The 22,222-nt window shown below is 42.0% G+C and overlaps 2 protein-coding genes across 3 annotated transcripts; one reads left to right on the top strand and one right to left on the bottom strand.

Moving 5' to 3' along the window:
- Window positions 1–2,305: 2,305 nt before the first annotated feature.
- Window positions 2,306–12,848, top strand: LOC139347333 (macoilin). The gene is made up of 11 exons (XM_070986844.1): window positions 2,306–2,540; window positions 3,905–4,046; window positions 4,149–4,275; window positions 4,433–4,556; window positions 4,801–4,979; window positions 5,600–6,062; window positions 6,156–6,314; window positions 7,529–7,699; window positions 8,635–8,761; window positions 9,460–9,634; window positions 10,490–12,848. The coding sequence occupies exons 1-11, from the start codon at window positions 2,464–2,466 to the stop codon at window positions 10,678–10,680; spliced, it is 1,935 nt and encodes a 644-aa protein (XP_070842945.1). The 5' UTR covers window positions 2,306–2,463; the 3' UTR covers window positions 10,681–12,848.
- A 730-nt stretch (window positions 12,849–13,578) lies between these two features.
- nrbp1 (nuclear receptor binding protein 1) lies at window positions 13,579–21,738 on the bottom strand. Of its 2 annotated transcripts, none has more exons than XM_070986845.1 (18): window positions 21,093–21,738; window positions 20,551–20,809; window positions 20,341–20,463; window positions 19,263–19,364; window positions 19,070–19,159; window positions 18,916–18,956; window positions 18,659–18,753; window positions 18,483–18,566; window positions 18,340–18,398; window positions 17,832–17,930; window positions 17,606–17,738; window positions 17,185–17,275; window positions 17,002–17,052; window positions 16,539–16,674; window positions 15,996–16,049; window positions 15,833–15,896; window positions 15,394–15,449; window positions 13,579–15,290 (listed from the first exon to the last, which is right to left on the bottom strand). In XM_070986845.1, exons 2-18 carry the CDS (start codon window positions 20,779–20,781, stop codon window positions 15,195–15,197), a joined length of 1,605 nt encoding a protein of 534 aa, XP_070842946.1. In that variant the 5' UTR covers window positions 20,782–20,809; window positions 21,093–21,738; the 3' UTR covers window positions 13,579–15,194. The 2 variants fall into 2 exon arrangements, with proteins under 2 accessions (XP_070842946.1, XP_070842947.1); XM_070986846.1 differs by having other exon boundaries at window positions 20,551–20,806; window positions 21,093–21,518.
- Window positions 21,739–22,222: the final 484 nt, after the last annotated feature.

Below are 22,222 nucleotides of genomic sequence, written 5' to 3'. Positions count from 1 at the left end.
TAATTGTGAGGTTTGGACCGCCAGTTGGACACAGCGAGCACTATGAAGGTGTCACGTTGTACTCTCTGTAATCGTGATGGCATTTCTCACTATTTTCTTTTTTCCAAATGAATCAATCCGTTCATCGAGAAAACAATCAGCAGATTAATCCATAATGAAAAGAACAATTAGTCACATACATCCCCATATAAAATAGAGCAAAATGAGCACCACCTCACCCGAGTTACAGCAAGAGACGCTGTTCACACATTAACGTATCTGTATTAATAAGTACTTTTACTTTTAATACTCAATTACAATTAAAAGTCTTCCATTCAGAATTACATTTTTTATTAAAGCATCGTCAGCAAAATGTACTCGAAGTCTCAAAAGTAAAAGTTCTTGTCCTGTGAAAAATGGTCCCTGTGATTACATATGACATCATGACGAACAGCAGCATCACTGTGGCAAGCTTGTCGGGGTTCATAACAGTTCTTGCATGAATATTTTAGATTCTGTAGCTCCAGTCAGACATAAAAAGTTGAAATCATCCTCTCTGCCATGGTTGAATGAAGAAATAATGAATTTGAAAAGTCAGTGCAGGAAGGCAGAGAGGAAACCTAGAATAAACGCAGCGTCTTCCTTCCCTCTCTCAAAAGACATGTCCACTTATCAGTCTGCAATCAAGGAAGCAAGGACCTCCTTTTTTTCCAGACCTGATCACTAAACAGGTTCATAATCCCAGAATCCTCTTTGAAACCATAAACTGTGATTGGTCCCCTGCTTAGCCAGCAAGCTGAATCCTCCCTCGAGAGATGTGAAGGATTTCTTGATTGCTTGTGTAACGAGTGGAGATTCGGCAGCACATTAATTCAGAGAGCTTGACTTGAACTGTTGTCCGCCTGCTGTTCAAACTGCATTCCCACTTGGCTTTTGAAAGATGTATTTCAGACGGATGTATTTTGTATTTCAGACGGTCGGTGGCATTTTCCACTCCAGTTTTAAAGATGCCACTGTCTACCCCTTCTTAAACTATCAATCTACACAGCTCTGAAAGTGCTCTGATCGAGGTCACCAATGCTGAGTACTGCTGACTCAGCTCAGCCTTTGACAGAGTGGACAACGATATCTTAATCAGCCGTCTGAAAAACTTTGTTGGCACCATCTGGACTGGTTTGTCTCCCGTCTGTGAAACAGGTCCTTCTCTGTTACGCTCCCTTTTGTGGGGTTCTCCAGGGGTCTATTCTGGGTCCCCTCTTATTTGCTATGTGCTGTTAGCTATTTTCATTGCTATGTGGATGACACACAGCTCTATGTCGATTTAACACCTGGTACCACCAGTGTTTCCTGTATTATGCCACTGAAATTAAGACTTATCCTGCAGTTTCCAAATCAGAAATAATAACAATCACCCCTCCAGGCCCAGGCCCAGGCCCAGCTCCCTCTAGTCTGGGTGTATTAATAATGTTAAAAAGGAGGCCTGTAATCTGGGTGTTATTTTTGACCAACTTTGAAACAAGATCAGCTCATTCCTTCCTCTGCAGGTCTAGGAAAGGTCATCCATGCTTTTATCTCCCCCAGACTTCACTATGGAAATGCACTTTATTCTGCTATCAACAGGCGAGACATCCAGAGACTGCAGCTCTTACCACACAAAACTGTGCTGCCCTCCACTGGTTAACTGTAAGCTGTCGAATTGATTTTACAGTTAGTTTTAATCCGACTGTTTTATTGGCATTTTTAATCTGTACCTCTGCAGTAATTAGAGCAGTCAGATAAATGTAGTGCGGTAAAAAGTGCAATGTTCTCCCCTGAGATGCAGCAGAGTGGAAGTACCATCTGAAAACGCAACCTCTAAATTGTACTCCAGTACTCTACTTGAGTAAATGTACTTAGTTACTTTCCACCCCTGATGACTGATACAGTAAATGTAGCATTATGATGAATCTAACTTTAACACTTTAACACAGTTTGATTAAAGGCAAACTGGAAACTACAGGTCTTGATATGGTTTATTTTCATGCAGTTGAATCATGTAAGTCAGCACTAATCATAAAAACTGATTGAAGTTTCTTCCAAAAATACGCATTATGTTTTAAAATTATTACATATAAACAATTGCTGCATTGACAAAGTTAGTCATGCGACTCCCTGCTGCCAGCATGTGTTATTATATTCATTAAGGGCTGCTTGTTTTGAAATTGCTGGCATGATAATTAATTAATATAACATATATTAGGAACAGTGTGTACAGTGCGTTGATCTGCTCCCCTCCTGCGATGAACACTTGTAGGTACAACACCCTCTGAGCATGCGTACATCCGTCAGTAGCCTGTATTTGTTCCCAGACATCATCATCATCATCGCAGGTTGAACTGAGCATCCTCTTCTAGCCAGAGGGATCTTTTTTCCACTTATTTGTGTTTTTCTTGGCTGCCGCTGCGCTGCGCGGACAAACAGCACGGAGGGAGCAGAAGCCATAAGATGAAGAAACGTTATGTGGACGCGAACAGGCTTCGGAAAATGAAAAAACTGAAAATCACGGAGAAGCTGTCTGAAAGGTAGCAGGCGCCTCGGCGGAGGCTGCTTTTGTTGTGGTGCCCGTCTTTGTGTGAATTTCAGCCGTCGTCACCTGTCTGCCGCGCATCCCGTCACCTCATCCGCGTCTCGCCGCGCGTCCGAGCCGCTGCGGAGCCTCCAGCGGGCTCCGGTGCGGCCGAGCTGCGGGGACAGAAGCGTAGAAACGCGGTGCGAGTTACTTCACCCTTCGTTTGTTTACAGAAAGACGGAAATCAGCAGCTGTGCAAGTTAACGTCGGCCTGTTTCTCCTCGGGCTGCTTTTACACTGTCTCCTTCGGCCGAACGATGCATTCAATGACCACATTGTGCATGTCTGGGAGAATATTAACAACAGTATCATTTTGCACATAAAAGCATGATTTGAACGCGTCTAGACAGACCAGAAAAACTGCCCGAGGAGAGAGAAACCACTTGTTTTAATTGTGCATTGTTTCACGAGACAGAGAAATGGCACAGTTTAATGTCCTGTATTTAGAACAGTTTTCTCTTCTTGCTCCTTTCATTAAATAACTTGGGCAGCTATGATAAAAAAAAGAAAAATATTGTTAAAATCAATAAAAATGCCTATTGTCTATTGGTAATATTACAAGGCCGGTTTAAAAACTTCTTTCCTCACTCTTAAAAATTAAATGTTCCTTCTTTTTTTGTTTTGAAATAACTTACATATTTGGCAGTTTTTATTTGCCACTGTCTCAGTACCGCTAAAAAGCAAATATGAACTTACATGAAGAATTAAGATGATGTGGTCCTCCCTTTCTGGCCCTGCTCTCTTTCAGATAAAATATTGCTTTTTATTGTTGTGGATTAACTCGCCTATTCAGCATCTATTACAAAAAAATGCCTGTGAGACATATCTGAATGCACTTTAAATCGTTAAGATTTAAAAAGGAAGATTTTAACTATGAGCAGTAGGATGCTGTGGTGCTCCCTCTCTCCTCCAGATGAAATATTGCCATGGTTACCAAACAAAGAAGGGGTGATGTGATGGCAGCCTATGGATGAGAGGAACAAAGGAGGAAACCACAGCCCCCTGTTTGGCTCGCGGTGGCTTAATAAAACGAATGAGGGAGCAGTCATTGTTCTTCAGCGCCTCTACTTAAAAGGACAGACTGATTTTTAAGATGCAGCTGCTCAATTATAGGTTCAGCAGTGTGTTTCTCATTTCCAGCCTCGTACTGGCCTCTGTGTGTGTGGCTTAAGAGGCCCTGCTGCGTCTGAAATGTCATTATTTACTTGAATCAGAGCCTAGAGCACAAATTTGTGTCTGATTTGACCCGGCTGAACACACCTCAGTGCTGATGTATATTGCCAGTGATGGACTTCTCACTGTGCCTCTTTTTTGCAGCGCCTACACCGTCCTGAAGTTTATGATGATGTGGACGCTGGTGCTGCTGGCAGACTTCATCCTTGAATTCAGACTGGAGTATCTGTGGCCATGCTGGCTCTTCTTTGGGAGTGTGTACACCACTTTCCACTGCCACGGGCTGGTGAGAACCCCTGCTGTGTGATTTCATACTGAGTGCAGTGGCCCAGATCATGAGTTTTTTTCACTGTATTTTTACTGATTTTGATGCTTTCTTTGTTTGCAGGTTATTTGTGTCGTTTTTGTTTGTGCTGCCTTCACTCTGGACATCTTTTGTTTAATTTTTGTCCCTTTGCACTGGCTGTTCTTTGTGGCGAGCACCTATGTATTATTCAACTACATATGGCACACAGGTGAGTATGTGGATTATTGTTTGTTTTACTCTTGAAAACTAGGCTTTGTTTGTAATGGACATGCAGCTTTTTTAGCGAGATACTCTAAATGCACTTCGTCAGCAGCAATTTTATCTGAACCTGTATGACAGAGTCCGATTATTTCATGTTTCTGCAGAGAAAGGCATCTGCATATCGACGGTGTCCCTGTGGATTCTGCTCGTGTACACAGAGGCCTCACTTCGACTCAAAGACCTTAAAACCTCTCATGCCAACCTGTCTCATCTTTTTGCTGCACACTGGTACGCTGATTCAATACAAATCACCCTTTCTGGCCTTTGAAGAAGTTTCAATGTCTGACATGAAATTAATTGAGATGATTTAGAGGAGTACATTCACTTTAATGCTGCAGCTAATGACCGAGTATGAAATGAAAGATGTGAAAATATGCAGAAATTCATGAATAGAGTAACCATCAGTCATAGAATTTGTGTGTTAACATAACATTTCACAACTGTGTCTTCTTCCCTTTGCATTTACTTTCAGCATTGGATATCCTGTGGTGTATCTGGGGTTTTATGCCACCTGCTATTTCACCAACATCTTCAAGCTGCGCATACAGAAAGCAGTGCAGAGTGAGAACGACTTCCACATGCACCTCCTGCAGCACTCGCTGCCCCCAGGCCTGCAGGTTTACTCCAAGACCGGCACAGATGGCAGCAGCAGTGAGTCTTCTGCACCTTCAGTTTGTGCACACTTGTGTCCACCATCTTCACAGTTTGCAGGATGATTCTCATATATTTTTGCTTGTCGATCAAGTTGCGCGTCCAGTGCTGTAAGAGTTTCTGCGGATGCTGCTCTTTTTATTTGATCATCACTCAAAGTAGCCTCTCGGTACCGTCCTGTTTCTTCCAACTGAGCAGTGAGAAATACTTGGCAGACACTGGTGTTAAGAACAATTACAAATGTCAAAAAAAATCTTATTCCTTAAATGCATCATTGATTTTCCATAGCTGTAATACAGCCATACATCCGTTGATTGACAAACTTTTCAGGCACTCGGTCATCCTTTTCAGCAAATGATGTCTCCCAACAATAATTACATGGATTGCTACTCACTGTCACAGTTTTTAATGCATTGTTTTCTGGTGTGAATACCAGAGAACTTCAGTTAGGTAAGAAATACAGATGAGTCAATGCTGCTTAGGTGAAGTCAGAGGGAGGGGAGTCTGTTAGACTGCAGCAGATCTGCAAAATAAGCTAAATGCAACAAACTGAGCTGCTGAAGTGAGATCATAACGGTGATGATATTGACCTTTTTTCTTGTTTGTGCTTATACTCGCAGGTTCGAAATGGAAGATAAAGCCTGAGTCGACTCAGTATCAGTGTCAGAATGGTGCTGCAGGGGCCCATGATGAGAGACACACTGTGGACTGCCTCCAGATCCGCAGCGAGGAGAGAGCGACGGAGAAGGGAACGCAGGAGGTGAGGCCAGCTGAATCAAACCGGCGGCCGTCATCATCCAAACCGGAGTCCAGAGATCTGCTCCACTGTGGGGCAGGAGGAGCAGAATCCTCCACCGCCCCGGAAAATCTACCTCAGGACGAGCAAGGAGGCAAAGCTGCACGGGCGGCTAAAAGCTCCTCGCCAAAAGCCCGCAGAAGCAGCACCAACACTCCCTCACCGCCTGCAGGGAGGACCGAGAAGAAACAGAGATCCAGCTCAAAAACAGTCAGCCCCAACAGGGACGCAGCAGCAGACAAGAGTGCCCCGGCAGCTCAGAATTACTACGCCGAACAGAGTAACAAGTACTGTTAACTTCAGTTCTGCACTGTTTGAAGCTGGACATGTGGAGGTGAAACCAGAGCTGAGAGATCTCTTTCTCTCCCTGTAACTTTCAGGCTGGAGCAGGAGCTGAGGAGGCTGAAGGGCGAGCTGCAGACGAGCAGGCAGAGCGAGCAGGAGCTGCGGAGTCACATCTGCAACTTGACCAACAGCGAGAGGAGCCTGAGGCCCGAGGTTTCCCTGCTCAGACAGTCCAACATGCTGCTGCAGAGCAAGTGAGTGCACCGCTGCCGCAAGCTCGTCTTTGGCTCCCTCTGTGGGCCGTTTCACACATTACATCTGTCTATAAATAAAGTGAGGACAGCGATGAATGCGAGCAGAAACACTGCCAGAAGTGTCTGTGAAAGCAAACCGTTTTTTGGGCAGATGTTTTAATCCTCACAAGGACTGATGGATGTCTTTGTGAGCTGGGCCATAATTAATATCTCATAAAGTCCTGTTTCATGTTGAGGGATTGTGGCCCCCAGTTCTCATCCATAATTCTCGTCCATAAATGAATGATAACCACTTGAATCTTTCACAGCATGAGATCTTAAATTCATGACAACATTTAATTTTTAATCTTTATTTATGTGCTTTGGGGTAACTGTAACACAGTCTAACCCTTTGAATCAGTGTGCTGAGCGTGAATTTGGCTTTTTAGATCAATCTGCTTTGAAAACTTCAGTAAATATGATCATTTGTCAAATTCATTGTTTCCTGATCATCACAGTAACAGCCACTCTCTCACATACCCATCCACTGTCTTTGATTGTGAATTTACAGCATTGTTCATTTTTGATACATGCTTTGATCAGGCTGTTTCTTTAGCTAATATTAGAGCTGCAGCAAACAATTATTTTCATTATTGATTGTTCTGCACATTATTTTCCTTATTAATTTATGAATCAAATAATTGTGGGGTCAATAAAATGTCATCAATATGCCAAAAATATTCAGTTTACTGCCATACAAGACTCAGAGTAACAGTAAAAATTAACATTTTAGAAGCTAGAAAGAGTGAATTTCTGGCATTACATGGATGACTAATCCTTTATTCGTGTTGCTGCTGATTAGTTTTCTGTTGATCGACTAATTGTTCAATTAATCTGGTGTTTCAGGTCCAGCTAATGTGCAGCTTACACCAGTTAAAGATTAGGAGTCGAAGCACATTCAAAACACATTTACCACATCAAATCCATATCCACCAGCCAGAGGCTTTAAATCCTGTTTGAGACGAGCACGTTCTGCACAGGTTTGATAAGACATGCTCCAGTTTTTAAAGCAAAGTGTTCTCCAGTGACTCAATGACGACAAGGATGATGAGGAACACATCTAACATCTTCTGTCTGTTTTCAAGGCGTTCGTCTCTTTGAACGTGGCAGCGACCCACTTATTTATAGCCTTATTTTTGACATAATTTAAAGCGAGTTTGATGCTTTCCCTTCAGGATTCTTTGTCTGACTAAAACCAAGCAGAGGGACAAACAGAGCAGCGCCATGCTGGAGAAGAAGACCAGAGCGGAGACGGAGGCCAGACTCTCTGCTGAGAAACAGTTGGCTGAGCTTCAGGCTCAGAAACTGGAGGAAGCAGCCAGCACAGCACGGAGTCTGACAAACAGGTAAATCACACCTATCAGACCTTTACATTTCCTTGTCACTGAAGTGGCTTTGTGCCTGGAAAATAAAGCCCGACCAGCAAATGTTTGCTCCTGAGTCTAATTAAATGCTGCCGTTGAAGAAATAGTTTGAATTATTCTTATTGGTTTTCCTGTCAAGAGTTAGGTGAGGAGACTGACACCACTCTCGTGTCTGTGTGTTCAGAATAAAGCTGGAGCCAGCAGTTTGTTAGCTTAGCTTAGCATAAGGAAACAGCAAGCTTGGCTTGGCCTGTGCAAAGGTAAGACAGTCTGCTTCCTGCTAACATCGAACAGCTAACTGCCAAAAACTGCAGTTCATCAAATGACCACTTGAGGCTGTCTCCAAAAGCGAGTCAATCCCCATAGACCCCAATATCAAAATGGCGAAATTCACCACAGAAATAAACATGTTCACAGCCTGAAACAATCTGGTCTTTAGAGTTAATTTCTGTACAGAGGTGAAACTCACTTGTTTAAATTATATAAAGGCTTGAATGGCTTGGCTGCTTTAGCTAGCTGCTTGGTTTCAGCAACCAGACTTCATTTGGCACCTCTTTGCCCATTTTTGGATTAGCCGCTTTTAGCCAGATACGTCCATGTTTTATACAGTCTAAGATTCAAAAGAGGCAGTGGTGTCAATCTTCTCATCTAAGCTTTGGCAGGAAAGTGAATGAAGTGAATATTTCCTCAAATGTCGAACTATCACTTTAATACACACTGTTTTTCCAGATTAATACATTTCCTTGTATTTTATGTAACCATTTATATTACTTATTCAGAATATTTTTTAAAATAGACCAATCTGAAGAAAATGCAAATGAACTGTCGTGTTTCTTTCAGTGTAAACTGGTCTTTATTTCCAGTGAAAGCCCTCTGTCACAGCTCAAACCTGTCATTCTCTCCATCTCCTACACCAGGCAGGAACACTGTGAAACCCAAATGTTAAGGAAAAGAGTTAAAGATCTAGAGACAGAGTACAAACAACTACAGCTGGAGTATCAAGTGAAAGAGAGTCGTGTGGTAGATCTAGAGAGTGATGTTGAGGTATCTTTTTACTCTCTTTGGGAATGAACTTGTGAGTTTAAGTGTCTTGTGAGTCTCAAGTGGTGCAGTGCTTGGTTGTTTGGTCATATAGTCGTTTTGCTGTTTGAATGGTTCCTGATTTTTATGTCTTTCGATTCTTTGTGTTTGTAAAGTCTGTTAGAAAACATGAATGGTTTCCAGTGGGGACATTTAGTTTGTTTTCTATCATTTATTTTAGCCTGCGGTCAACATATTGCACTTTGTCATCAGTCTGCAGTGATATTGTATGGTTGATTTTGTTGTTTTGGCATCAGGTGTGTACATTGTTGTACTGTGTGGTATTTCATACTCTCCATGAAGCATGCTGACACAGAAGCCAGGTCTTTCATAAAAACACTGCACTGCTTCAATGAACGAGCACAAGTCACATCCCTCCAAACGTGAGAAACCGTTAAAAGTCAGTGTTAACACAGAAAGAAGCATTCCTCTGTCATACTGTGCAGCTTTCAGGTTTTTTGAATGGCTGGCGAATTCATCATCAGTGTGTGGTGATTGTTCTCTCTGCGGTGCATTTGGTTCCCTAAGTGAATGAACCTAAACATCACTGACAAACTGTAAGAAGGCAAAAACACTTAGGAAACCAAAGCACCGGCTCCTTCTGTCTCATTGATGTCTGGACGTTTGATCCTTCTTACCGTCTGATGCTTCTCTGGATGCAGGCTCTGGGAAAGTACCGCTGTGTGGAGAAAGAGACGGACATGCTTCTGTCCACTCTGTCGGCCATGCAGGAGAAAGCTCAGCATCTGGAGTACAACCTGAGCGCCGAGACCCGCATCAAGCTGGACCTGTTCTCGGCTCTGGGAGATGCCCGCAGGCAGCTGGAAATCGCTCAAGGTTCAATTCTTGTTTTCTTTCCACTCGCACTTGCACACCTTAACAGTGATACAGTCTGCAATGTGTATGGAAATGTTCCTAAAGATGGTGCTGCATTAACACGATAAACATACCTCAGCTGTTGTCAGTCTGAGTTGAAATCTTGCACATTTCATCTTTGGATCTAAAGCCAGTTTATGCTTGGACAGGATCGAGGTACCCTACAGAAATCTTGGCTGTGGTTCACCAATCAGTGTGTTACTCCGTGTTTGATGCAGATTTGAATTCAGACGCAGGTTGAACATTTTTAAACGGTCACAGTGTGAAATGAATTTAGTGTTGTGTAGTCTTGGTAAAAGTATGTGATCTGAGTGTTTCTTGAATAATTGATCTTTATTCTGCTTTGTCATAGCTTTCATCTGTTGTTCCACTTTGGTCGTTAAGGGAATTTGAAGTCATGTATGGATTTTACATATAGTTGGGGAGTGACTTCAAATATCTATTTATTGTTTTTGAAAAGCAAACAGAAATAGAGCAAAACAAACACAGATTCACAGGGAAAAAACAGTGGCAGTAATACAAAAGTGGAGAAGTTACACATAATTTATCTCGTATGTTACAAAGCGTCGACATATGATGGCCTGGACTTCATAGCTGTCCTTCACCAACCCGCCCCAAATAGTGCAGTTAGAGGGGCTGGGGGAAACGTCCCATTAGAGGCCAGGAAAATCCAATAAATGACCCCAACAAGTTTGCAACCTAAGACGCTGTGCGAACAGTTCCTTGATCTTTTGAACATTTCAGGCTTGAAATATTCTGAGTTTCTCCATCCTGCAGCATCCTTTCTCTCATATGTTACCTTGGTCTGTCCGCCAGATAAAGTGATGAAGCAGGACCGAGAGATCAGGGAGATGAAGCAGAAGATTGCAGAGGTAATGGCGGTCAGTCCCGGCGTGTCCTACGCAGCCCCTCGGCCTCCGGTGCCGCAGTATCTCACCAAGCTACTCAACTCCGAGCGCTACATGCTGAACCCTCGAGCGCTGATGTACCAGTGTCTGAAGAAATAAAGGATGCCATCGCCCTCTTCACATCCTCAGACCCCGGAAGCCAAACACACTGTTGGCTGATGGATCTTATAACAGAGCTAAATGAAGTCATCTACTTCCAGCCGTGAGTGGAACCAGAATGATCCTCCTCAAGTCGAATGCCTTTCGCTGCACTGATGGTGCTAACGTGACATTATTGCTTATATTTTCTGACTCCTCGCATGTCAAGGGTCGAAGAGTTTCGTTCCAAATTAAGATACGCGGAGCTGCTGTCGGCATAGATTTTATACTCCGATACCATCGTCCTAACGCAGCAGAGACAGATTCAGGCCCTGTCAATTTCTCCACCAGAGGGAAAAAAACACAGAAAGACGTGTCTCCTAAACTCCTGTGAGAGCTTTGTTGAACTTCAAAAAAATGACCTCAGATCAGTAAACATGAATTTGCTGTTTAGTCACTCAAAGTTCAAAGTTTACAGCAAACTTCACTCCCCCACAGACCCGCTAACAAATCACCTGCTGTAGCTTTAAAAGACCTGATGACTCAGTTCAGTGTTTCCTGTCATGACAGTAAAAGTACCCACTCAAAAGTATCAATAAGTACACGTAAGATTTTAGAGAATATTGTTTTAGTGATGGCAGAATATTGATCTGCAGCGATACTGACTAAAGCATTCAGAGTAACACGACAACATTTTAAAATCTTGTTTATCTCTTTGAGCCAAATGATTTTTATATATTAGAACGAAAGGATCTCATGGGCCTGTAAACTGCAGACATTTTGACTTGTGTCCCAGTAAGCCATGACAGCGTGACAGCATGCACAAAACCAGAAAACCGAGGGAAAGCAGCTAAATGGAATCCAGCCGTCCTTCATTCGATTATGCTTTTCCTGCCATCACGTGTCAAAATGTGATCTGTGGAAAAGGCCTGTGGAAATCCTAAAATATCATGTCTAAATATCTTAATACATGTGTCAATATAATTAGAGACATGAGAAATTATAATATGGAATAATTAAGTCTCACTCATATTAGTTGTGTTATTAGCTTCCTTTGATTTTTAAAAATAAACCTTTATTTGATTAGATACAAATATTAGGGCCAAACTATATTACATTATACACTTCTCTCAAATCATAAATATAATTATTAACTGACAACATCTGCACATTCAAGGAAAAGTGTGCAACAAGATGCTCTTGTCTGTGCCTGTAAATAGTGGATTAAGATTATTTGAATTGTGCTGAAATGCAGATGAAAATCATGATAAAACACTTTTAAATCTAAATTAGTGGGTTTTTTTTTTTTTTTTGGAATAAGACCCTTCAGAGGTGCAGACATTTGGATTGAACAGGTGTGGGTTTTTTGTTTTGTTTTTTTTCATATGAATCTTCTTGCCTGTGATGTGGGAGTTTCTCGAGTTGCAGTGGTTGTTGACCTGAGATGCAGTAACAGGAGCTGCGATTATCTCTTTGTTTTAAGTGACAGCTAATGGCTATGTGATGCTTGGCAGCTCTCGGCTCTACAACGGCAGCAAACTCCTGGAAAAGAGGGAACGTGTGAAAAAGCGAACTGAACGCTTGCCACTTCGTTAACTTGGCCAGAATTAGACTTTGTCCACAAGTTGAGGTGGAATTGTGCATAGCGAGGGATGATGTTGACCAAATGTGGTTCATGAATTTAATTACTGTGCCTATATACTTTCAAACTGGGAAGTAAAACACAAAGTTAATGTGAAAGAGTAATGTGTTTGAATTGAAGTGCTATGTACTGTTTTTGTATTATTATTTTTTTTTTTTAAACTCACATTGTACAGAATTGAAAATACCCACACAGCTGAAAAATGCTAATGAACTGGATGTCGCCATTTTGGTAGCTTTTTATTTAGAGTGTGTTTCTAGGGTGTTTTATATCAAAAATATTTTTTAGTCTTGCTGTACTTTTATTATACTGCTGTAATTTTGTACGGCAATGTGTTTGTCAGCATGAAAATGTGTTTTATTCAACTGTTATTTGAGCACACATTGTGACATTAAGTATGTACATGAATATACTTGTACAAGGGCTACAGTTTCTTAAACTTTTGAACAAGTCATGAATTACAAAGGGATGCTCTGAGGGTAGAGCTCACGCTCCTGAGACACCAGGAAGGGTTTTTTGTATAAATAATCTAAACGATTGAATTTTGTCTCATTTGTATTTGTCTGTGTTCAATATTTTTCTAATAACTTAATTTTCTTACTTTAAAGATAAAACTACATAAAATGTTCTGTAAAGGGAAAAACTCTAAAAGCTTTAGTTTGATGGATTGTGAGTAGAAACTGAAATTCTTATGATACACACATAAACCAGTGTCGTCTGCATACATGTGAAAACCTGCAGTGCTGTACAAGTTAACAATTTCTAACAAGTTAACTATTGGTTACTTCTCTCAAAAGCTAATTACTTTACCAGGTTCTGCATATAAGAGTAATTAGCTACTTGGATACTATGCTCACATAACTATATTATTTTAATTCTACTGTGGCACAAGACAATCGTTACACCATTGTCACTGTAGTGATGGGCCTTATTAATATCCCTGACCACCAGAGGGCAGCAACGACTGTCCTGTATCGACTTGGTAGAGGAACACTGACACAGTGTCATTTTAACTGCATTGCTTGATTTCATAAAGTAGTGTGGCATTTCTAGTTACTGCTAAAGTAATGGAATTGCTTTACGTAATATCACGTTACTCCAAACAATTAATAGTAAACTAAAATGGACCAAGGATAGAACCCTGCAGAACTCCTTTTTACTCAAGCTCAAACTTTTCTTTCAAGGCTTATTGCATGGTTTTGCACATTGCTGGAAATCCCCTCACACAGCTGTTGTGAACTTGTGATAAACACAAGACAAGACACCAAACAAAGGCCTGAAGTGCTGATAGTGTAAATTTTTATTTCAGGAAGTGAAAAAAGAGGGTAAATGCGTTGCAGAAACAGAGCACAGTGTCCAGCATACAGTGTACAAGATGGTTACAAGCATGCCAGGCAGTCCCACACTTGTATCTCGCAGTATCTACAGACCCAATCAGAAGGTAGTCACAGCATAGAGCAGACAAGACTGGATCACGGACGAAATTTTTAATGACGCCATTTCCAAATCATCTAAGCTCCTCCTGTTAGTGTGAAGGAGCCAGAGGCCACAGGACATTTCAAACAGGATATAAAAGTGTACAGCAGTGCAAACTAGCAGAGAGATCCCCCAACAGTTAACATATAAGGGTGGTCTGAGCCGATAACTGAATATCTACGTGGGAGGGCAAGCTTTAGCTCTGGTGTCGCACAGAAAACCTCAGCCATGAAACAATGATACAGACACAAACTCTAAATGTTGACAGACCTAAGCTGACAAACCTTCCTCTACACGATAAATTACTTCAATCTATCACCATCGTCGTTAAAATGAGACACACACTTCAGGAGCGAACTTGTTGCATGCGTCAGTTTCCATTAAGACACAGAAAAGCGTTCATGCCTTCACCAAACATGTTGACAACATCCGCCAGATCATGTGCTTCAATGCCAAAGCATCTTCTCATGGATTTAACCAACCTCTCCTGTGTGAAATGCCTCATCAAGACACCTTTTATCTACCCAGCCCCAAATGATAAGTGCTGCGACGGGCTACTTGTAAAACAGAAGCTACAGTAGTAATTGGACCACAGTCAAGCGATGACATCCCCTTTTCACAGAAAATGACCTAAAGAAAGAGCAACTAAAAGCATACATTCAGACAACCACCGGCCTTAGTGCTGGAAGTGAATTACAGTACACACTCAAGAGAAGATACACAAATAAATACTTTGATCTTTAATATTTCAGCTGCAGCACTTTAGATTGTGTTGCAGCTGCATACTTCATGTATCAATATTGAAGTAAACGTGATGTTGCGTCTGTTGTATTCTGAGCTTGATGCATTTGAGTCTTGAAAAACTGATACAAGGTAGGGAGACGCCTCCCCCCGCTGCTGCTCAAGAGAAAGTTTAAAGGACCAGACGACCAGACTTAAGCTTACGACACCTTAATACATACACTTCAGTATGCCGGGACAAAGATTTTTTTCATACAGACAACTATTTAACAATTTTAAGTAAAAATGTTTAAAATACAGTTTTAATACTGACTTAAGGAAAATACTGCTGTTATCCAGTTTTATGTGGCTCACCTCTACCAGAACTGATGAAAAATAAGCCAAAAAGTGAAAACATTTGTATTTTCCTTTAAGTTGCAACTAAGATTTCCTCTTTTAAAAGAGAAGCAGATGGCTGTATTGGGTGGGAGGGGAAAAAAAAAAGATAGAAAGCGAAAACCACTTAGTGGCAGCTTTTCCCACCAGAAGATACAAGAACAGGCTGCAGGATCTGCAACCAGACCAAGGCTTCCTCCTCTGTCCTCACAAAGCTTTCCTGCAAATCAGGGGTGGAGCAAAGAGCTAGTCCTGTCATAGAGGACGAGGAGGGCTGAAAGAAGGCCTAACGAGTCCTCCGCTACGAGGAAACAGTCACCGGATTGAGAGAACCATTCCGGCTGTAGAACTTTGAAAAGGCCTCTTCAAGAACAGATGCAAGTCGCGGCTGATCGCCCTGAAAGGGAGTGACAGCGAGGTGAAATAAGATCTCGGGGGGCTGTTAAACGCCAAATCTGAGTGTTCAGGTCAGTGGGGTGATGACAGTGAACTACACTTACCTCACTGATGAATCCCAGCTGAACAAGCTCCACAGCCAGCTCCTGCACGCTCTCATCTGAACAGAAACACAAAGCAGTCACAACACTGACAACTGCATCACCTCAGAATGACCAACTATCAAACAATGTGTGTTTGAAGTATTTATGTGTTACTCAAGTACCATTAGTGGTGCTGTCAATCAAGGTTTGGATAACCACCTCCTTCTATTGTGTGATATGTATGTTCTCCCAGCATGCACTAAAATGTGCTCCATAAATAAAGGGGTGATGTGAAACACACACATGCTCACACAGCAGGAGGAAGTAACAGGTGGGGACGCTAATGCACCGCGAAAACAGCAGTTCACCAAAAATATCTGCAGATAAAGACTGTAAACTTTAAACTTATCAGATGAAAATAAGGTATAAAAAGGGATCTTTGAGGAATAAAGATACTCACTTGGTAACAAATCACAGCTTAGGTGCCTGTTTAATTTATCCTCGAGTTTCAACAGCAGGGTCAGCTGAGAGGAGAATAAAAGAAGTGATTTCAAAAGTCAAGCAACACATGAAGCACTTTCACATGTGACCTGATGACACTTTGAGGTAGACACACTACTTACATGATGCTTGGTGCCCTCATCAACAGGCTCAATATTGCACTGCATCTGAAGGACCTGTCAAGTACCAGAAAACAGCTTCATACATACATATATATGACACATTGACATGCAGTAGAGTTTAAAGTACACAGTTAAAGCAACCAAAGAACTGATAAAACGATGGCCAAGTGTCAGCGAGAAGAAACACTGAATATGTCAAAAAATGAAGGCTGTTAAATATATATGATTGCTAAAATTTGAAAAAAAAAAAAAATAATACAGACAGAGAATAGTATAAGAAGCTCCAAAAACATCAGGAAAACTCATCTCTGATGCAATATTCACATGGAATAATCTGATCAAAATTCATCGAAATCCCTCATTTTAACTCTGTTTACTCAATGAGAGAAAACGGGTCCCTTAAGGAAACACAAAGGGAACATAAAAATGTATTTCAATATTCTAAATATCCTCAATTGCTTTGTGTATTCTGCATTTGTCCTCGTCCATGTCTTGGACAATTAATAATGTAATTATAAAGACGTTCCCTCGTGTAGTTCTTACCTTCCTGGTCTCGAGCTCTGCAGGTTCAGGAGTCGGTGTTTTCACTGAGGGGGGCACGATGGGCGACTTCACCGCCTCCTGCTGAGGTTGTTGTGGACATGGAATCCCAAACGCAGTCAGAGGATAGATCCCATTCCTGGAACATCAAAGGAACACAGAGATTTCATGCTGTGCTCTGAATACTCTTTAAAATGAGGGTTTTGCTGACAGTGTGAGTCTGATATGTAGATACGATGCCCTACTTCATGTTTTACAGATTTATCACATGATTTATCAGCAATAAACAACAATTTGCCATTTTTGGCATCAATCAGTTGTTGAGGGTGAGCAATTCTCATTTTTCTTTCCCTGCCTAATTTACCAGCAGGTCCAGACATTCGAGCCAGAATCTTTTAATCACAGGCCAACCAACACAAATTTGTTTCCAGGTTTGCTCTCAGCTGTAGCAGAATTTTTTTCTTACCTTACATCTTCCAGGAACTTGTCCAGCTCAAGGGCAGGAAACTGAGAGAGCCTGAGGTAAAAGAAGGACTGTTAGTTGTGGTGAATATTCAGGAGCAGAATGTTTGCTTGCTTCACAGCTTTTTCATCTAATTATCTCCATACATCAATCCTATCTATGTGGCTCTGCGATATTCAGACTTACTTCATCTGGACTCCATCCTTGGCCTCAACAATCACCAAGTTGGGGTCCATGTTCTTTGTCATCTCTTCTAAAGCATTTTCTGGAATCATATCTACAAGTAAACAGAGCAGACAGCCATCAGAGAGCGTTCACCCATGATAGTTAACAAATACAAGTGCCCTTCATAGGAAAACTCATCGTCTCGGGCTAACTGATGAAGCATCAGTCTGAGGAGTGTTCTAAATATGTGTCTATATATTTGGCAGCCTTGCGCATGTTTACCAAGAAGGTGCAGTCAGTGCTGCAATGCATGAGTAACTGATTTTGCAACTTGGGCTTGAACAATCGGCCAGTAACTGCATCCTTAAACTGAAGAGTATTGACACTGATAAAACCTTTTGTGTGTGTGTGTGTGTGTGTGTGTGTGTGTTTTTTCACTCACGCTGGTGGCCGACAATGCAGTGTGCAGCCAGCAGTTTGAGTAAGGGCACCTCAAACAAGGCCTGGTGGAACAACAGCTCCTTGGCTGTGGGTCGCTTACAGGGGTCCACCTCCAGACACTTCTGGATAAATTCCTAAAAAAGCATCGTGGAAATAAAACTTCAGGTTCTGGATTTCTCTTCCCAGCAGACATTCAGGCTTTCAATGCTCCCCTCTCCCTCTCTCACCCGTTGCAGTGGGTCCTCTAGGGACTGAATGGCACTGTTTATGGCTTCTTGGGACACATAAGACGAATCTCCATTACTCTGGATTTCCAACACAGCCATCTGAGGATGGGATTGGACAAAGAAGGGTGCTGATTGGAAGCGATTCAGTACATACAAAAGTTAAGTCAACAGCAGCCACTCTCCTGTTGCGTAACACATTTTGAAGACAGTGTCTTTTACACAAAAGGCCGAATGATTAAAAGCCAAATTTCCAAATTTCCTTTCTCACAAAACAAATAACGGACATCCTGATATCTATTTCTGTGATGTAAAAAGCAAACCAACAGCAGCTTTCAAAACACACACCAACACTCAGCATGTCTGAGACTGGGGTGACACTTCTGTTAGGAATGCACTGATACATCGAGCATTAGTGCACCACCGATCAAGCACACTTTCCATAAACAAAATAATGAGTGCTTGTCAGTATGCAGCTAAGAGCTCTGAGCAGCACAGGGTCTCCTCTCACCTCTAAGGCGCACATTCCAAAGGAATAGATATCCACGGCTGTGGTAACATTGGCAACAGCTGAAAGCAGAGACACGCTGATCAAAATCACAGAAACACGACAGCACACGGCGATGGCAGCTGAAACAAATGAGAGGATCTCACCTCCATATTCTGGAGCAAAGAAGTGAAGGCTCTTCTGCTCTTCCCGACAGGTCTTCACATGGTTATTGATGGTGTCTGGGGCGACTGAGAGAGTGGAGAAAAAGCCTTAATAACAACAACACTCAAACAAGACTTAGTAATAACAGTAACAACACCTCTCTTGAAATGATCTCTACCTGAGCCGATCTTGATGAGGCCGTTGTGCTGGATGAAGATGGTGTCACAGGTCAGGTTGCCGTGGATGATGGGAGATTCACATGAGTGCAGGTAACTGAAGACAAGGGAACAAAGGTTAAGTCAATAAAAAAAACTTGCTGTCTTGATAGCAACAAGGACACTTTAAAGACAAATATTATTATAAGATAGTTAAGATAGCTGATTCCCTGCAGTTGTAGTAAACATATCTTGGTATTTGGACTTTTGATATACTCACCTGAGAGCAGACAGGATCTGTATACACCAGCGCTTCCAGGCCTGTCAGACAAAAAAATTGCTTTAAAAATAATGTTCATTTATTTTACTCAGTTTCATTTCCAAGTAACTTCATTTCAAAAACACGGCGATGAGCTACAGCAGAGCTTTCGCACCTTTTCATTCATGGTCTTGTGGTTTTTCTTTGTCTTTTTCAAAAACTGTTTGAGACTTCCTGAGGACATGTACTCAGTGATGAAGATGACCTGCAGACAAACAGAAACAAAACGCACGTCAGCATAAAAGCCATGACACTCAACGCTTTTTATATGATTTGATAAAAAGGGGGATTTTCTCGAGATGATCTACCCTCGCTCTGTTCTCTTTGACATCGGCCCAGTACTTGTGGAACTTCACAATGTTCAAATGCTCCAGCTGGATCAAATTGTCAAAAACTGCTTTGACTTTTTCCTGTGGACAAAATACAAACACTTAGTCATTACTACATAACTTCACATATTAAAAAACAATTAATAAAATGAGCACCGTCGATGTTACATCTTTGTCCATGTTGTCCAATTTCAGTTGGATTTACTTGTTTGTTGCAAAACAGTTGAATAATTCAGCCCAAATGAGCTCATTGTGTCTTAACAACATACATTTCTAATGGACTGACCGTCTCTTGGCCAGAAGGTTGGACTAGAGACCGGACAGACAGTCTTCTAAGTCCTTGTACATTTAACTTCAAACAAAATACATATTAAAAGCTCCATTAGACTGACAACACTGGATTTTTCTTTCAGCCGTGTGCATATTAAAACTGAGAAGCTGCCTGCTGCAAACAGTCTTGAACCAGCTGGTCCCTGAACAGCTCAAAGCACAGCAGCTGTGGGCAACAAGCCGTGCTCAAGGGCACTCAGTAGCCATCTAACTTTACTACTTTTATTTGAAATAGTAAGCAAGAGACTGAATCTTCAACTGATGCTAGATAACAGTAGGAAAATGTAAAACCATTTCAGGAAGATGCAAAACCATCAAGCTACATTCTTCAAATGCCGAAGGGTATAAAGCAAACAAGCTCCTTAAAAACCACTTCCTCCAGTCTGCTTTCGCCTTCGTCTTGAAATTTCTGAAAATTGTTAATGCAACTACTCAGGTACAGTGTGTACTTTGCTGTGCTGCTGGCAGCAACAAGTCTGACCATTTGCCTAAGGAGCTTAAAGCCAAAGGGGACCACGAAAACCAGCAGGCTCCTACATTGTTCAGGAGATCAAAATAAACAAAGCCACCTAACACAAAAACACAACGCTTACATCGTCGTCAGCGCATTTCATTCCCTGCAGGTACAGACGCTGTAGACTGGCATAATCATTATAATGATCGTTACTATCCTTGTTTCATTCACAATGTAGTGCACATAGCTGCATTGTCCTGGTTCTGCACCCACCTCCTGCAGTTTGAAATTCTTCCTTTCTGAGAACATGACCTCATTCCACACCACCTCAACTCCTTCCTCAGTGTCCATGGCCAAGTAAGCATTATCGATCCCAGGGACGTTGCGCTGATTCACCTTCAGGCAGAAAACAAAATAATGCATCAGGCCTTGTCCAAACCTTATGTAAGGCAAACCTGACCCCTCCGCAGACACATCCCCTACCTCTTCTCTGCGCTTCTGCCACCGTCCACACGGGCTTTCCTCCAAAATCTCTGACTCATCCTCGCTCTCCTCTTCCTCATCCTCTGTGGCAGCAGTGGCTGGAGGCTGGGTCACCATGGACACAGGGGGAGACACAGAGGACACTCCTTGACCTGTGGATGCAGCTGCCACCGAGTCCGACTTCCCGTCCTGGACGCTGTCAAGGGCCTGTTTGTTCTCTCCCTCAGACATCCTCTTAGTTGTCAGGCCCAACAGCCTGCTGTGAGACACACAGAAATGCCACAAATAATATCAGCATCACAATAACACTGTCATATCAACAGTTACTTGAAGTGAAATACAAAGCTGTGCAATTATATCGTTTCAAATCTAGCTAGCAACTATCGTACGTACTTGGTCAGATGTAGTTGGCTAACATAGTTGCAGCAGAGTAATTAGCGTTGAGACTTTGCAGAAGTTAGCTGATTTAGCTCTCTACAGGAAAGGCCATAATGAGCCGTATCACAAATATGAGCAGTAATAGCACTTATGGTTGGACGTACGTGTTAAAGACAGGAAATGTGGCGATTCCAGCTCCAGTGTAACAAACTCCCACCGTCGCAGACCAATCCCAGTTTGTTTAGTTAGCGTTGATAGCTACAAATCTTCTTGGTTTCTCAGCTGACTGGCAGCTAGCTTTGTGACGCTGCTAGCTCCTTGGCTACGGTGAGTTACTAACTTAAAAACAGAACACAGCAGCGGAAGCTACCGGCGAGCATGAAGCAACGTTCACGGCCGTGGCTTTATTCACTTTAACGTTAAATGTCTTCCGATGATTTTCTTGCCAGCCAGCTAACCAGCTGGTTCGCTGCTAGCTAGCGACAGCGTTAGCAGCCCACCGCCCCTTGCTACTTCTCAAGACTCCAGCTCTGCTAATGTGTGCTCTGAAAATTAGCCACTGCTAATATGACTGAACTACACAATATTGCAACAGTCCTAGACGCGTTTACTGATTAATAACATCACAACAGTTCACAGAAACTCGACAGGAGAAGCAAAGAGCGGTTAGTGAAGCCATTAACTTTATATCCTCGAACACAACGGCTGACTGACTTGAGAGCTAGGTTAACATTTAGCCAGATATGATGGCGACAACTTCCAGATGCACCCTGCGCGACGAGCTCGGTTACGTCACAGCCGAGTATGGTTGCCAGATATAGTAGGTCTGATCCCCCTTCTGCGGCATTTAAGTCACTGAAGTGGCTTCGTTCTCGGCAACGCTTTGAAATTTAAAAAGTCATAGTTTTTCTCTAGACCATCATAAATATTATATATATATATATATATATAACTCTAACTCAAACGTATTCATCTACGGTATATTTAATTTGATGTGTAACAAACATTGTATATTGCACAGATAGATGAGCAAATATTGTCAAAAGTAACCTGAGGTAATATGGAAGCCCATTTCTGCTGGGGTTTCCCTCAAACCTGGCAACCCCAAGCTCAACAGCCTCCCTTTCTTATTTGATAAGGGCGTAGATTGACAGAGAATTAGGCCAACTGGACACTTATTTATGATCAACGTTCAGATTAAACAGACCCTTTGAAAAGAAAGTAAACGTCAAGATGTACCACTAGGTGTCAATATATAGATGTTGAACAGAGGTTTGGATTAATTATAATCCAA

The sequence above is a fragment of the Chaetodon trifascialis genome, chromosome 19, assembly GCF_039877785.1.
Source record: "Chaetodon trifascialis isolate fChaTrf1 chromosome 19, fChaTrf1.hap1, whole genome shotgun sequence".
Lineage (NCBI taxonomy): Eukaryota > Metazoa > Chordata > Actinopteri > Chaetodontiformes > Chaetodontidae > Chaetodon > Chaetodon trifascialis.
This window is presented reverse-complemented; position numbering and strand designations above follow the sequence as displayed.